This window comes from Euphorbia lathyris, chromosome 7, assembly GCF_963576675.1.
Source record: "Euphorbia lathyris chromosome 7, ddEupLath1.1, whole genome shotgun sequence".
Taxonomy (NCBI): Eukaryota; Viridiplantae; Streptophyta; class Magnoliopsida; order Malpighiales; family Euphorbiaceae; genus Euphorbia; species Euphorbia lathyris.
The window spans coordinates 22701186-22718052 of NC_088916.1; the positions used below are offsets into that span (position 1 = coordinate 22701186).

General features: G+C 41.9%; 1 protein-coding gene and 1 long non-coding RNA gene across 4 annotated transcripts; both read right to left on the reverse strand.

The window, feature by feature from the left end:
- Positions 1–713: 713 nt before the first annotated feature.
- Positions 714–16309, reverse strand: LOC136201059 (uncharacterized). Of its 3 annotated transcripts, XR_010673666.1 has the most exons (6): positions 15939–16309; positions 15535–15607; positions 1707–2428; positions 1550–1625; positions 1397–1449; positions 715–955 (listed from the first exon to the last, which is right to left on the reverse strand). It is a non-coding gene; the product is annotated as an uncharacterized lncRNA (long non-coding RNA). The 3 variants fall into 3 exon arrangements; XR_010673667.1 differs by lacking the exon at positions 15535–15607 and having other exon boundaries at positions 714–955; positions 1707–2159; XR_010673665.1 differs by lacking the exon at positions 15535–15607 and having other exon boundaries at positions 718–955.
- On the reverse strand, positions 8382–12547 carry LOC136201058 (uncharacterized). Its single transcript, XM_065991608.1, has 3 exons — positions 10526–12547; positions 10258–10437; positions 8382–10157 (listed from the first exon to the last, which is right to left on the reverse strand). The coding sequence occupies exons 1-3, from the start codon at positions 10787–10789 to the stop codon at positions 9465–9467; spliced, it is 1137 nt and encodes a 378-aa protein (XP_065847680.1). The 5' UTR covers positions 10790–12547; the 3' UTR covers positions 8382–9464.
- Positions 16310–16867: the final 558 nt, after the last annotated feature.

The following is a 16867-nucleotide window of genomic DNA, read 5'->3' on the forward strand; positions in this document are numbered from 1 at the left end:
GAGTGAGAGTTAAAATTAACTCTAACAATCTCACAGTGACTCCTCAATTTACTAAAAGTCTCCATTCCCTCCTCATTATTGAGAAAGGAAGGGAGCTCTTAGCGACTCCTCAAATTATTTTTTACTAGCTTTGTACCCGTGCTATGCACGGGATCTATAAATTTTATATAAAAAATTATCAATATTTAAATATGATTAAATATATAAGCTGAAATTTATATTAGTATACTTTTTTAATTAAATCAAATAAAATAATTATACAATATTATTAAAAAAGATGATTGTGTCATTGTATCATTGATGTATAAATTTAGGTTAATAAGAACTTTAGTTGTTCCATTTATCGAATATTTAGAGTAAAATTGTATTGTTTTGTTTGTTAGACTAAATTAACTATTCCCAAAACATTGAAACTATTTGATATGTTATCCGTTATTAAAACTATTTTACAATGGTTTACAAATAATTAAATAAGATAATATAATTCTTATATCAATTTCATATTTTTTAACCCTAATTTCTTTTCTTTAATATCGTCACATAGAAAAGACATGTTTCACTATTAGAGTGTACATAATCGATCAAAACAAACTTACAAAATTAAAAATGATGTTTATAATATTAGCAAATATTCTATAATTTAAAGTGTGGCATTATCCTTAAAAAAACATAATTTTACAGTCCAAATGCTACAAAATTCAATTGGATATTAAATTCTGAATTATTTGATATTTAAATTTAAAATACATATCATTTTAGAATTAGAATGATACAAAATTTATTGGAATTCAAATTCTAAACTAATTGATATTTAATTTGAAATACATATAGCATTTTAGGATTAATTGTTAAATTTAAATAGCAAATAAAGTACATCAGCAAAAATACACCTCGTTCAACTTCTCTATATCATCCATTGCTTCTTTCTTTTACAATCATTTGTTTTTTCCCTTTCCTATAAAGAGAAAAATAAATAAATCAAAAGTAAAACAAACCAATAGATAAATCAAACATTATCATAGGATTTAAACTAATTAATTAGATTAATTTACAAAAATATTATAATGACAGAGTCAAATTTAAAATATTTTGATAAACATTAGTTAATCCCATCGTGATTAGTCAAAATCTGCTCTATCATTCTATTTAGAATCAAATAATATACAGCTAGAAAAGAAGAGAATAGCTATTAATAATGGAGGATAGCTATTAATAATAGAACCCAATCCAGCAACCATCAATCTAACATCATAAGCCAAGTATATGCTCATAACATGGGTGGGGTGGGTTGTGGGTTTTCTTTTGTCTTTAATGTAATTTTTCTTTGTTTAATGTAAGTGCATTGCGCATAACTTTAAAAAAATAATAATAATAATAAAATATGCTCATAACATACCTGATTCAAATCCAATTTGTCCATAATTTGCAAAGTTCCTGCTTGAACACTCACTATAACAAAATCCAAATATATTTCAATTCCAAATTGGAAATGGAGGAAGAAGATTTGTATAATATCTTCTCGTTAAACCAACAAAAATGAAGGAAGAACCTGGGTTTCGGTAAGCGGCTTGCACTGCATGAGCTGCGAGATCTGCTCGATGTTGGGCCTGTCTTGATAATCAAGCCTACATAAGATAGAAAACAAATTCAGGATCAAACTCATAAACGTCCGGAAAATAGAAACCCAAATGAACTTAGTAACTGACCTTAAAAGTTGGTCTTGAAATGTAAGACTATGGTCGAGAATGAGTAGGGATGATGATTTTCATATGGACCATATTTCATCTCTGAGACATGAATCTTTGTGACTTTATTCTGGCATCAGGAAGTTTAACACTAACTGGCTGCACCTTTGTGACATACAGAGACAGTATCCTAAAACAATACTAAGTGAATATCATTTGGGGTCATTTGGCTTTTATATATATAATAGATAGATGATAGATGATGGTGCTATTGACATGAAGAATATGATATCTCTACCATTCTGTAAAAAGAACAACCCGCTGATAAAAACAAACATAACAATTGAGAAAAAGAGAAGACGATATAGAAGCATTATGCATTGAGCCAACACTTTTACCTGGTAATGGAATCAGGGGACCTTGCTGTTCTTAGATTATAGACTTGGATGGCGGCAACATGAGGGCTGATTGAACCTTTGGTACAAATAAAAAGATATATGGATTTTTGATAATATAAACTGACCCTTAAATCATATATGACTAATTTAGAAATAAGATTCAATGATCTAATAATGCATACATATAACTTAAAATCCAAACAATTGAAGAGATAAATCGTAAATTAAAAAAAAAAACTTCACTAGATGAGAGTCTTCCGATGCTTGACAGTCTTCTTGAGCTTGCGATGTTTGGACTTGGAGCATCCATCCATGTCCTTCTAAGGTATCAATTTCTTTTTCAACCTTCAAACCAAGATAAAAGCGTTGGTTTGTAAAGCTCTCAACACTAAATGACAATAACAACAACAACAAAGCCTTAGTCCCGAAATGATTCGGGGTCGGCTAACATGAACCATCATATAAAACCATGAAATCAAGTCGTGTCAGCGACACAAATTCGCTCCCTCCACTCCGTCCTATCCACTACCATATTTTCCTCAATTCCCAGTAAACTCTGATAACCCGCGAAGCCCAAAACGGGTTATATTCATTTCGCAAGCCCAGCCCATATTAAAGCCCCATGGGCTAAGATTGGACGGGACCCGAATGAAGGAAGCGGGCGCAGCGAGTAAACCGCCCCGAATTCCTAAACGGAGCGTTAAGACTCCCACTCAGAACCACGTTCGTTGCCATGAAAGCCACGAAAGGGACATGGCCTAAAAAGGGGTAACCGCCCTCAGAACGTGGCCTACTAAGGAGTAACCGCCCTCGGCGGTTATCCAAAAAACACCTATAAAAGGCCTTAAGAATAAGGGGGGAGGTACGTTCACATTTTTTCCCACAAAGCTATTGCTAAATTATAGACTCATTTTTACAAAAACTGACTTGATCGTCGGAGAGTTTTCCCGGAGATCCTGTCTCCGGTTTTGTTTTGCAGGTAACTCCGGCAAAGAATATCAAAGCGGATCCAGCAAGTTATCATTGGTGCGGTGAACGTGGACCTTTTTTACCAACATTTGGTTAAAGGTACACGAAGAACATGTCAGAACCATCACGAACGACCGGCGTTACCACTAGATCAACCAGTATGAACTCCAGGGGACCACGGATTGCGAATTCGCAACCTACAAGTACACAGCCTGTGGTGCCTAGCTCATCGGGTCCATCGGGACAATTGAGTCCCTTATTGGAAGTCCAAGTGCAAACTGAGATGGAAATGTCCAATAGTGATTTCGTGCAGATGGCAGGACAAGTCTTGGCTTCGAACATGAGCCAGGCGGCTGGAGATCGAATGATTAATTTACTAACGGCCCTCACCGAACACAATACCGCCGTGGCGACTGCTCCTCAAGAACCTGTGGTTATCTCAACACAATCACCGACTATCCCTGTCATATCGGCCCTCCCGCAGCCATCTCAAGCACCAAATCAAGTGGGCCAGAGTAGTCGCACAAACCCACACAGCCACCCGAGCAACTACTCGCACCCAGATCTCATTACGACGATACATCCGACCTGGCAGCCATCCCAACCGTTGCCAGGAGTGCAAGGCACTCTTCCGCTACAGCAAGTGGAACCTTTTCCTCACAGACATTCGGAGTTGATGACTCCTGGGCGAGAGCACACATGGAACTTTGATCCTATAACGGGACAGCGGTTAGTCCCCCAACAGGCACATGTCTCAACACCGATGGGCGGGTGGATGCCACCCAGAATTCACCAGCAACGGATGGAAGAAGTCCGGCGAATACCCGATATTGACTTAGAAGATCAATTACGAAGCATGATGGAGCGAATGGGGTACTCACCTAGGCCGAGAGCAGAGGTCCAGAGCGATTCACCTTTTGCCCCTTCGTTGCGGGAATTCATTCCAGATCACAGAATCAAAGCGCCCGCGATACCTAAATACTATGGGGATCCGAATTCTGATCCTGAGGCTCATGTCAGGAACTACAGAGAACTAATGGATGTTGCAGGGGCGAGTGAAAGCATCATTTGCAGGTTATTCTCGACAACTTTAGGCGGAGCCGCATCTGATTGGTTTCGATCTTTACCCGCAGAATCTATTCACAATTGGCATCAATATAGTCGGGATTTCTGTGCGAAATTTGTGGGCTGTAAAGCAGCGGATGTGACGGATAGGCAGCTGAAGGAGATCAAACAGAGGAACTATAATTCCCTAAGGGAATTTGTTATCGCATTCAACGATATTCTGGTGCGATTGCAAAACCCGGATATCGTGAGCATCCGCAACATCATGGCAGATGGAACCACAGATTGGAGTATGCGGGAGGAAATCATCCGCAACAAGCCGCGCACAGTGGCCGAACTCATGAAAATAGCAAAGGAATTCATGGAAGTGGATGATGTCAACAGGGAACATAGGGCTCAAACCCGACGAGAAAGAGATGCCGCTAGATCCACTTCGGACAATCGGCGCCAGACCCAGTCCAAAAGTAATTTTGTTCGAAGAGGCGATCGCCCCTTTCAAAGTGGCGGATATCAGACACCATTAAACACGACTCGCCAGGAGGTGTTACTTTGGATCGAAAAGAGCCCCCTGAAGAAGGATGTGCGGTTCCCCGAGGTAAAAGGTCGAACTAGTTTGGGGCGACATCCTAACAAATATTACAGGTTCCACATATTCAGTGGCCACGACACAGATGATTACTACGAACTGAAGAAGGAAATAGAAAAACTAATCGAGAGAGGCAAGCTGAGTCAATTTGTAAGAAAAGAAACAGCTGATGAGAAAACAACGCTCCCGCATGAGGGAGAAACACGGCCAGAAAAGAAGCAGAAGAAAGGGGTGATAAACGTGATAGCAGGCGGAATCTACGAGCCTCCCACAAAAAGAACTCGACGTGAACGGCGAAAGAGCAACACACATAGGGGGGATGCCTTCAATTACTCATTTGCGAGAATCACGGAGCCACATGCGGATGCCCTGGTGATCACGATGGCCGTTGAAGGATGGGACGTCAAGCGGGTCCTTATCGACACAGGCAGTTCTTGCAACGTCATTACCCGGACAGCATTCAACAAGTTGGGAATCAACGACGAGCGGGTGGAACACACCTTCATGGATGTAACTGGTTTTGGGGGTCAATCCTCCCAAACAAGTGAGCAGGTGGTGTTGGAGGTAGAAATGGGCGATAAGAATCTAAAATGGCGAGGTGATTTAGAATTCGCAATTGTTGATCTCCCACTGGCCTACAACATAATTCTGGGACGGCCATTCCTGTCGGAGACGGAGTCGCTCATCTCAATGAAGCATTTAACGTTACATTTGCCAACACACCAAGGGCGAGTCATAGTTGAAGGTGATCAACTTGTATCTCAACAGGCCTATACATTATCACTTGAACCAAAACCGGAATAGGAGGATAAAGTCGAAGAGAAGCTGCCGGCGGAAGCATTGGGAGAAACGGAACTATTCGCCATCTCGAATGACAAGAATGTGCGAATAGCGGCTGGACTCTCAGAAGAAACAAAGAAAGCCATTACCGAGGTATTGATCCAATGTGAGTCGGCATTTGCCGCCCCAAATGAAGTGCTAAAAGGAATAAGCCCAGACGTAGCAACCCATCGGTTGAATGTAGACAAAGGGGCAACCCCAGTGCGGCAAAAGAAGAGGGGACATGCTCCTGAGCGGCAAAAGGCGATTGAAAAAGCAGTGGCGGACTTGCTAAGGTCGGATGCGATTCGAGAAGTCACCTATCTGGAATGGCTAGCCAATGTGGTGCTAGTCAAAAAGCCGAATGGAACGTACAGAATGTGCGTCGACTTCAAAGACTTGAACAAGGCATGTCCGAAAGATATGTATCCACTTCCTAACATTGATATATTGGTAGATGGAACTGCAGGATATGAAGCTTTATCATTCACCGACGTGAAATCCAGTTACCATCAGATACCCATGGAGAAGGCGGATGAAATCAAAACATCGTTCATAACTCACCAGGCGACTTATTGCTTCAAGGTGATGCCCTTTGGATTGAAAAACGCGGGAGCAACATACCAGAGGATGATGAACAAGATATTTTCAGACAAATCCGACGAGAACTTCTCGATCTACGTTGATGACATGATCATCAAAAGCAAGAAAATGCAAGACCACCCGCAGGATATCAAAGAAATCCTGGAAGTACTAATCAAATATGGCCTCAAATTGAACCCAGAGAAATGCACATTCGGAGCGAGAGCGGGAAAGTTCCTGGGTTTCATTGTTAGCGGCAAGGGAGTTGAGGCCAATACCGAGAAGGTTAAAGCAGTAATGGAGATGAAAACGCCGAGGAGCATAAGAGAAGTACAGAGACTAAATGGGCGGTTGGTGGCATTAGGGCGATTCATATCATGCTCAGCTAGGAGATGTCTACCTTTCTACAATGCCATCAAAAAATCCAAGTCCTTTGAATGGACGCCGGATTGTCAAGAAGCATTCGAGGGGATAAAGCGATTACTGTGTTATCCGCCCTTAATGAGTAGGCCGGAGGATGGAGAAGATTTATTTCTCTACGTATCCGTCACCAATATGGCGATATGCACTGTGATGGTGCGAGAAGAAGAAGGGCAACAATATCCAGTGTACTACGTGAGCAAAGTCCTGAAGGATGCAGAACTCCGGTATTCGAAGTTGGACAAAATGGCCCTCGCAGTGATAACCACGGCGGCTAGATTGAAACCATACTTTCAGGCGCATACTATCATTGTGAGAACTGGCATCCCAATGCGAAAGGTATTACAGAAACCTGACGCATCCGGCCGGTTGATGGAATGGTCAATTCACCTGGGGGAATTCGATATTCGCTATGAAGGGAGACCAGCGCTAAAGAGCCAAGTACTCGCCGATTTCGTGAACGAATTCACCTGGGATGACGATGAATGTCCGAAGACACAAAAAGAAGAGTGGAGCATGTACACAGATGGAGCCTTATCTACAGACGGAACTGGGCTAGGAGTCATCATCAAGGGCCCGGAGGTTATTCGCTTGTGCTATGCAGCAAAATTAACTTTCAAAACTACCAATAATGCCGCAGAGTATGAAGCAATGATATGCGGATTGAAGTTGCTCAATGAACTCACCCCAGAAAGAGTGGTAATCTACAGCGATTCCAAACTCATGATAAACCAGATCATAAAAAGTTATCTGGTGAAACAGGAGGAGCTCGTAAAATACCATCAGGTAGTCGGCCGATTGACACAAGAATTAACGCACAAGGGAGTCGTTTGGGAGATGGTGCATGTTCCACGAGGCCAAAATGCAAAAGCTGACGAATTGGCAAAAGCAGCGGCAAGTAGAGAACCATGGAGTCAAAAAGCATGCCGCTTGGAAATAAAATCGGCACCAGCATTCGAGGTTGATCATATTATGATCATCGAGGAACTGGAAGACGATGAAGATTGGCGGATGCCAATCCGTCAATATCTGGAGCAGGGAGATTTGCCGGTTGATAAGAGCTTAGCCAGAAAAATAATTGGGCAGTCGGCACGATACTCAATGCGGGATGGAACTTTGTATCGGAAATCATACACATGTCCATGGTTGAAATGCGTTAGTCGCAATGAAGGAGACTATGTGCTGCGAGAACTACACGAAGGAATTTGTGGCGTGCACGAAGCTTCGGCGGCATTGGCAAGAAAGGTCAAACTGATGGGATACTACTGGCCCAAGGTGGTGGAAGATTTCCAGAAGATGGTTGCGGAATGTCACAACTGTCAAATCCATGCGAATGAAAAGCATGTTCCCGGAGCTGAACAAATCACTATAATGACGGCGTGGCCATTCGCAACATGGGGAATTGATATAGTGGGTCCATTCCCAGAAACAACAAAGAAAAGGAAGTATTTGATAGTCGCAGTGGACCACTTCAGCAAATGGGTAGAAGCGGAGGCAGTAACCGCACAAACACCTGAGCGAATGATCGAGTTCTTACGAGAGAACATTATCATGCGATTTGGGATCCCGCAGAAGCTTATAACTGACAATGGCACCCAGTTCAACTGTGCCAAGTTCAAAACATACTGCGAAAGCATGGGAATCAAGAATCATTTTTCTTCTGTAAACCATCCCCAATCAAATGGTATGATGGAGGTTACCAACAGGGCCATGGTTCAAGGCATGAAGAAGCGGCTAGGTGACAAAAAAACAGGTTGGGCGGATGAGATACCCCATATATTGTGGGCATACAGAACCTCTGTAAAGGCAGCAACAGGCGAAACACCTTTCTCGCTAGTTTATGGAGCCGAAGCAGTCCTACCTGTTAAAATCAAGTCGCCCACAGATCGGATAATTTATTATTGCGACACACAAAATCCTATCAACATTAGAGATGCTTTGGATTCTGTGGAGGAACGAAGAGAAAAAGCTTACATGCGAATGGCAGTATACTGCAATAGAATCAAGAAATATCATGACAGAAGAATGCGAAAAGTAATAATCAACGAGAACGACTTGGTCTTGAAAAAAGCGGATAAAATACAATCCAGAGATGGCAAAGGCAAGCTGGGCGTCAACTGGATCGGACCATACAAAGTATCCAAGAAGCTGGGACCAGCCACTTTTGAAATAGAAGAAATGAGCGGAAAGAAGCTCCCGCGCACCTGGAATCTAGAGAATCTACGCCTATATAAAAAGGCCGAGTAGTTCGAGGAAATGACGAGTACTCTTTTTCCTTTTATGAGTTTTTCCCATTGGGTTTTCTGATAAAAGGTTTTAATGAGGCTTTGATCCCGCACAATTGGTGTACATATGTAATAAACTTTTTCTCGTCATCAATAAAAGTTATTACATTCACTCAGTATGTTACAACAAAATGCGGATTCTTTGCAAAAACACATAAATGTGTTGCCTCTTAAAGAAAGGCGGATGCATGATTACGCATCACTCGCAAAAAACCTTAGGGTTAAAATCAAAAACACATAAATGTGTTGCCTGTTAAAGAAAGGCGGATGCTTGATTACGCATCACTCGCAAAAAACCTTAGGGTTAAAATCAAAAACACATAAATGTGTTGCCTGTTAAAGAAAGGCGGATGCATGATTACGCATCACTCGCAAAACCTTATGATCAAAACTTATGATTATTTTCGAAAGAAGAATTATAAGGTAAGGCATAAAATTAAGCGAATAAACGAGTACTCAATATTGCAAAAAGGGTCTGGCCACCCTAGCTATGAAAAAACACAAATATGGAGTCGGCAAAAGGACAAAGGGCACATATAAAGGGCAAAAAAGTGACAATCACACACATATGAAAAGCAACAACCGAAATAAAATATATATATCAGAGCGGTTTGTTACATGGTTTTTACATACAAAAGTCCAAATATAAGTTAAGCTATGCTACAGCTTCCTCTCCTTCGCCCCTAATGCCCTCCTGGACTGCGGCGACTCCCTCATCTCCTCCGGTAGGAGGATCTACTTCAAGCGAATCCTCAACCCTTGAATCGGTAACCGCTTCAGTAACCTCTTCGGCGAGAGGTACCTCTTGCACAGGTTGAGAAACGGCTTGGGGTGCCTCTCCTTCCGCGGGCTGAATAGGGATCTCGCAGCTAATCGGAGGATCCTGAAGACTCTTCCAATCTAAGAAGAGTACCTCATCCATATCAGCATCCTCGGCTTCCAGCTTATCCCACTCCCCAGTTAAATCCTTTTCAGGGATGGGAACTTTGGGGCGGTTAAGTACTAGACCCTGATGCCCGTGCTCATAAGCGGCATGAATCCGCTCCCCATACCAGTAGATGCGGGCGCCATCTTCAGCCAAAACCTCCTCAACCCTCTTCTTTTGGGCCTCCTTGAAAGCAGCTAGGTCGTCGAGGGCTTTTTGCAGTTCATCGGACTTGGCCTGAAGGGATTTAAGGGCCTCCTCCTTCTCGCCCAAGGCCTTCTGACAGGTGCCCTCTAGGACCTTCACCTTCCCTTGGACATCATCATAAAGCGACTTCTGAGTCGCCAATTCCGTACCAAGGCTTTCCAACTCCTTGGCTCGCTCTGCATCCCTTCGGAGAATGCCCTCAGCGAAATTGATAATCTGCATATAACACGTCTCACAAATAAAAATGGGCGAGTAGAAATATGCGGTTACGATGAACACAAGATATTTGAAAGCGAAGGACAAAGCAACAATATACCTCTACAGAACGCTTCTCGATCCCTTCCACAGCAGTAGGGAGCGGTACTTGCTCGCGCACACTGGAGGCAGAGGGAAGTCGCCCGAGGACATTGCATATGGAAGATACAATATCCTTGCAAGAGAAGTTCACGGCCAGGCCGAAAGTCCTAGTCCACCATCCGCTAATATCGGGGATTGGCTGCAAAAGCATAAAGAAAAATATCAAGAGAACGGCAGATAGCTCATGAGGAAAAAGTAGCAATACGAGAGGGAGCAGATCAAGATACCTCGTGAATGGGGGTACTGCTCTTTCCTTTAGACGAGGCGGATACAGGTGCGCCGCCAACAGTAAGGGACACAGAAGTGTTCTTCTTTTTAGAACGAGAAGACTCTGTATCCGCACTTATCTTCCGCTTCCTGGTTAAAGGAAGATCCTCAGAGGCAGAAGCGGGACCTTGTGAAGCGGAAGCCCTAACCGGGGAAGCCGCCCCAATAGAAGGAATCGTCCCTCCAGAAGGATCCGCCCCTACAACGGAAGCGGTTTCCGTCATCCGCTTCTTTCTCCTCGCCAGGGCTTTAGCCTCCCGATCTACAGCGATTTGAGATAAAGGATCACCCCTGCAAAGGGTTAAAAGAAACCATCAACTTGGAAATAAAAAGTACCTTACACAAAAACGCGATAAGGAATATAGACAACGCGATCCCCCTCGCTGTACGCAATCGCTACTCGGCTCCTTAGCATATGAAAGGCCTGATCGTATGTCCATACAAAAGGAGGAGTGCTCTTCAGGAACTTGATAACGGCGGATTCTTCCTTGCTGGGATACCCGAAGTTCAAACTCTTTACGTTGGGTCGGCTCCAGCAACGAAGGAAGTTCAGGTTTTCCTCATTAAACTTGATAAAAAAGTAAGATCGATCCCACTCGCGGATCTTGTTCAGCTTCTCGTCAAAACCATAGTATCCGCTCTGGCTGGATGAAAGTGAAATACCCCGCCGAGCTTTTGAAATGGTGGAGCTTGGAGAAGATTTTGGACGAAAAGGGAACCTCCAAACAATCCGCCAAGAATTTGTCCAGAGTCAAATCGGCCCAGCCGTTAGGATGCAATTGCCCGGGCGCGATTCCGTAACCGCCTAGGACGGAAGCAATCTCATCCGCCAGCGGATAAGTGAAGCCGCAGATAATCTAGGCCACGAAAATAGTGAAGTACCCCTTTGGGAAATCGCCCGGTCCCCTATCCTCCCCAGGAATGATAGTCTCGAGACCTCGGAGCCAGGGATAATGCTCCCGCAAATCATCGATTGTCTCTTGACAAACCAGACTTCCCGACCTGTCCTTCTTTGGTAACAAACGAGGGGTTGGGACAGGTGGCGGAATCAACTTTTTGGGGTCAAAACCTAAACCCTCGTCGGTTGTATTCGCCAGATGAAGGAAGTCGGCGGGATGAGAATTACACCCAGGAGAGCTGGTTGAAGCTTCCTCAACCATCTCTTCGACCTCGTTAGAGACCTCGCGGACATAATCGTCGTCAAACGGCGCGAAGTCGAGGTCTGACATGATCGATAAAAGGAAAACGGAAGCAAAAAGCCGAATAAGGAACAAATGTGAAAAGAAAAACTTACATGAAAAAGACAACACAGTGAAGTGACGGGATTAAGAGGTCAACACCGGAAAAGAAGTAACGGAATTAAAAGGTCGACGCCGGAGAAAACGAAAGAGGGGAAATGCACAAATTCAAAACTTTGAAATAATCGGACAAAGACGAAGCGTCCCCTATAAAAAGACCCTAAAAGGGCTCTTGCTAGACCAAGGGGGAGGCATGTGATAACCCGCGAAGCCCAAAACGGGTTATATTCATTTCGCAAGCCCAGCCCATATTAAAGCCCCATGGGCTAAGATTGGACGGGACCCGAATGAAGGAAGCGGGCGCAGCGAGTAAACCGCCCCGAATTCCTAAACGGAGCGTCAAGACTCCCACTCAAAACCACGTTCGTTGCCATGAAAGCCACGAAAGGGACATGGCCTAAAAAAGGGTAACCGCCCTCAGAACGTGGCCCACTAAGGAGTAACCGCCCTCGGCGGTTACCCAAAAAACACCTATAAAAGGCCTTAAGAATAAGGGGGGAGGTACGTTCACATTTTTTCCCACAAAGCTATTGCTAAATTATAGACTCATTTTTACAAAAACTGACTTGATCGTCGGAGAGTTTTCCCGGAGATCCTGTCTCCGGTTTTGTTTTGCAGGTAACTCCGGCAAAGAATATCAAAGCGGATCCAGCAAGTTATCAAACTCATATCACTCTCAATCACCCTCCTCCAAGTTTGCTTAGGTCTTCCCCTACCCCTCACCACTACATCCCTTTACCACTCTTCAGTTCTCCTAACCGGCGCATCAAGCGCTCTACGTCTCACATGGCCAAACCACCTTAGTCGGTTTTCTCTCATTTTATTCTCAATAGATGTTACCCCTACTTTGTCCTAATTATTTCATTACTCACCCGATCCTTTCTCGTATGACCACACATCCATCTCAACATACGCATCTCCACCACCGACATCTTATGGATGTGGCAGTGTTTCACTGCCCAACACTCCGTACCATATAACAATGCTGGTCTAATTGCCGTCCGGTAGAATTTCCCCTTCAATCTATTAGGCATGTCGGGGTCACAAAGGAAACCCGTAGCACTCTTCCACTTCGACCAACCAGCTTTAATCCTATGAGCAACATCTCCATCTACTTCTCCATCCGTTTGGATAATAGATCCTAAATACCGGAAGCAATCCGCGGCCTGAACAATTCTCCCATCTAGGGTGATTGTCCCTGCCTCCCTACTCCTATGGCCACTAAACTTACACTCCAAATATTCTGTCTTACTTCGGCTCAACTTAAAGCCTCTAGATTCTAGAGTTTGTCTCCATAGTTCCAACTTCCTCTCCACTCCTTCTTTTGTCTCATCAACCAACACAATATCATCTGCAAACAGCATGCACCATGGTATACCATCTTGAAGTGAACTTGTTAGTTCATCCATAACGATGGAAAAAAGAAATGGGCTTAGTGCGGAACCTTGATGCACTCCAATCGTAATAGAAAACTCTTCAGTCTTCCCAACACTAGTACGTACACTCATGCATGCTCCCTCATACATGTCCTTTATGATGTCAATATATTTCCGCGAAATGCCTTTCCTTATCAAGGCCCACCAAAGTACTTCCCTTGGTACCTTATCATATGCTTTCTCCAAGTCAATGAAAACCATATGCAAGTCTTTCTTCTTATTTCGATAGTGCTCCATTAATTGTCTCATTAGATGGATGGCTTCCATAGTTGATCTTCCCAGCATAAAGCCAAACTGGTTTTCCGAGATCTTCACCGTCCTCCTTAGCCTTTGTTCGATCACTCGCTCCTATAGTTTCATAGTGTGACTCATTAATTTGATTCCCCGATAATTGGCACAATCTTGGACATCGCCTTTGTTCTTATACAAAGGGATTAAGATAGTTTTCCTCCATTCTGATGGCATCTTATTGTTTCTCCAAATTTTGTTGAAGAACCTCGTCAACCATTCGATTCCTCTTTCTCCCAAACATCTCCAAATCTCAATAGGGATGCCATCAGGTCCTATTGCTTTCTTCAACTTCATCTTACTTAATGCCATTTTGACTTCACCCTTTTGAATTCTCCGCAGGCATTCATGATTTATCATATCGTGATGGATACTTATATCTCCAACATCTTGTCTGCGATCTCCATTAAATAAGTCATCAAAATAGGACCTTCATCGTTCCTTGATATCTTTATCTCCAACTAGGACTTTCTCGTCCACATCCTTCACACATTTAACTTTTCCGAGATCTCGCGTCTTCCTATCTCTCATCCGAGCAATTCTATATATGTCTCTTTCCCCTTCTTTCGTATCCAATCTGGTATACAGATCCCGATTCACCTTTGCTCTAGCATCTCGTATGACCTTCTTTACTTCCCTTTTAGCCTCTTTGTATTTTTCATAGTTCTCGTCACTCCTACATTTCCCCAATATTTTATAGGATTCTCGCTTACTCTTTACTGCTTGTCGTACTTCTTCTGTCCACCAAGATGTGTCCTTACCCGGTGGCATGCTACCTTTAGATTCCCCTAGAACTTCCTTCGCTACTTCCCTTATAGTATGCTCCATCTTAGTCCATATCGAATCTATATCTAAATCCATATTACAGGTCCAAACATCTTTTTTGGTCATCTCATCCACAAATTTTTGTTGATTCTCTCCTTGCAATTTCCACCACTTAATCTTAGTCTCTACTTGTGGTGTTTGTTTTCTTATACATTTCCTACTTCGAAAATCAAGCACCACTACTCTATGTTGGGTTATCGTACTCTCACCAGGGATCACCTTACAATCAATATAACTCTTTCTCCAAGCACTCCTTACTAAGAAGAAGTCAATTTGGCTCGCATTACCGTCACTCCGATAAGTCACTAAGTGGGATGTTCTCTTCATAAACCATGTGTTCATGATACTCAAGTCATAGGCTGATGCGAATTCCAAAATATCATTTCCTGCTTCATTCTTATCTCCAAAACCATACCCTCCATGAACACTCTCAAACCCATCTCGCCTAGAACCCACGTGTCCATTGAGATCACCTCCTAGTACCATTTTTTCATCCGTAGGAACCTGTTGCACCACTTCCTCTAAGTCCTCCCAAAAAGCTTGTCTTATAGAGACATCTAATCATATTTGTGGCGCATATGCACTAATGACATTCACAACCTCATCCCCTATCACTAGCTTGACACTCATGATTCTATCGCTCTTCCTAGACACCGCTACTACATCATCAATATACTCCCTATCAATAAGAATACCTACTCCATTTCTACCCTTATCCTTTCCTGAGTACCAAAGCTTATAACCCCAATGAGCTATCTCTCTAGCCTTGGCTCCAACCCACTTGGTTTCTTGTAGGCACATTATATTTATTCTCCTCCTCTTCATAACATCTACAATTTCAGCTAATCTTCCTGTCAAAGAACCTATGTTCCATGTCTCAAAGCGTAACCTACTACCCTTACCCCTACCCCTACCATTCCCGTGGAGTAGCTTATTTACCCGCAACCCTTAACCATTTATAAAATGGAATAAACTAATTAGTTGATTGAAAATCCAAATCCCAATGGAGTAGATAAATTACATCAATTGTGAAAATCCAAATCCTAATGATTTTCAGAAGGATGAAACCTAAGCCTAACAATCAATTATTGAGCAGATAAATCTTAAAATAAGAAACATTACCCCTTCTTGCGCCCACTATGCTTCGAATTGGAGAGACTAAATGCTAACCATCTATCTCTTTCCATTCATGTTCCTATTCCAAGAATGCTTTTTTAATAGGATCAGTTGCAATTAAAACCATAAAGTTAGAGAAAAGAGCACAACAGACAAAGGAAGCAAGCCAAGATGAGTTCATATTGCCAAACAATCTGTCAAGACAAATGATTATTGATGTTGTAGACTAATATTTTGCCCACCAACCAAACAGAGCAAACTTTTTCATATTTCAAAACAGCATAACAATATTGACATTTGAGCAATAAACAACATAATAAACATATTACATTTTTGAATTGGTCTTTCATCATGCAATTGAAAATTCAATTAGGAAAAACAACCCTAGATCAGGAAAGAGAGAAACAAACCATATGAGGTATATCAGAATTAGGATTTTGGGTGCCATTTTGTATAGCAGTAGATGATCTCCGAACCATTTTCTTCTCTGCTCCTCCAGATTTCTTCATTTCTTCCTTTCCTTCGTTTCTCCCTCTCTTTTCTCTCTCTTTGCTTTTATAATTTGATTTATTGCTAATCAAGAGAGATTATTGCAGCTGAGAATTCTATTGAGAGTCAGCTAGTTGTTGAAATTCTTCAAAAAAAAAAAAAACAAAAAGCTAGTTGTTAAGGAAGATAAGGCGTGAGTCGGTGTTTTCCGGAAAGTTAGCTTGAGAAGATGAAGATAGGGTGAGAGGAGTCCGTTTTCCTAAGATGTAGCTTAATTAGTTGAGTTCCTTATTTTATCTAGCTACTGAACAAATTAAAAAGTGTTTGAAAATTTCAGGAAAGAAAATAATCCGAAAATCTATAAAAACAAAAACTAATATATAGATAAGGTTTTAAATTTTAGCTTTTAAGTAGAAAATTAGACTTCATCAGTTAGCATCCGTATTAAGCCACATAGGAAAGCGGTAGTTCTAATATGGTGACAAGTGTTACTTTTGTTTCCGTGTTTTATATATATAATAGATTAATACTTTATTATTGAACACACTCTCTCTCTTTTCTCACTGTTGGTAAATATAACAATAACTTTCTAATTTTCTTTTAGAAATAAACTACTAATTTTAATGATAAATAAATAAGAAGTGCGTATAGGGAGTATTATTAGAGATTACATGTATATTATTTTTGAAGAGTCGACTAAGAATATGTTCTTTGTTACTTAATTTCAGTATCAATAATTTCAGTTGAATTCAGTTTAGTAGCATTCAGTTCAGTTCAGTAATTTATCATTATTTATTATAATTATAATTATTTATATATAAAATTTATCAGTTCAGTGCAGTAGCATTCA

Bases quoted from the DNA above. Each gene is read 5' to 3' on its own strand.
- LOC136201058 (XM_065991608.1), bottom strand. From the start codon at position 10,789: ATGACGGAAACCGCTTCCGTTGTAGGGGCGGATCCTTCTGGAGGGACG. The intron at 10,438-10,525 runs GTATCTTGATCT...ATGCTTTTGCAG, and splicing joins GCAGTACCCCCATTCACGAG to CCAATCCCCGATATTAGCGG. The intron at 10,158-10,257 runs GTATATTGTTGC...TGTTATATGCAG, and splicing joins TCGAGAAGCGTTCTGTAGAG to ATTATCAATTTCGCTGAGGG.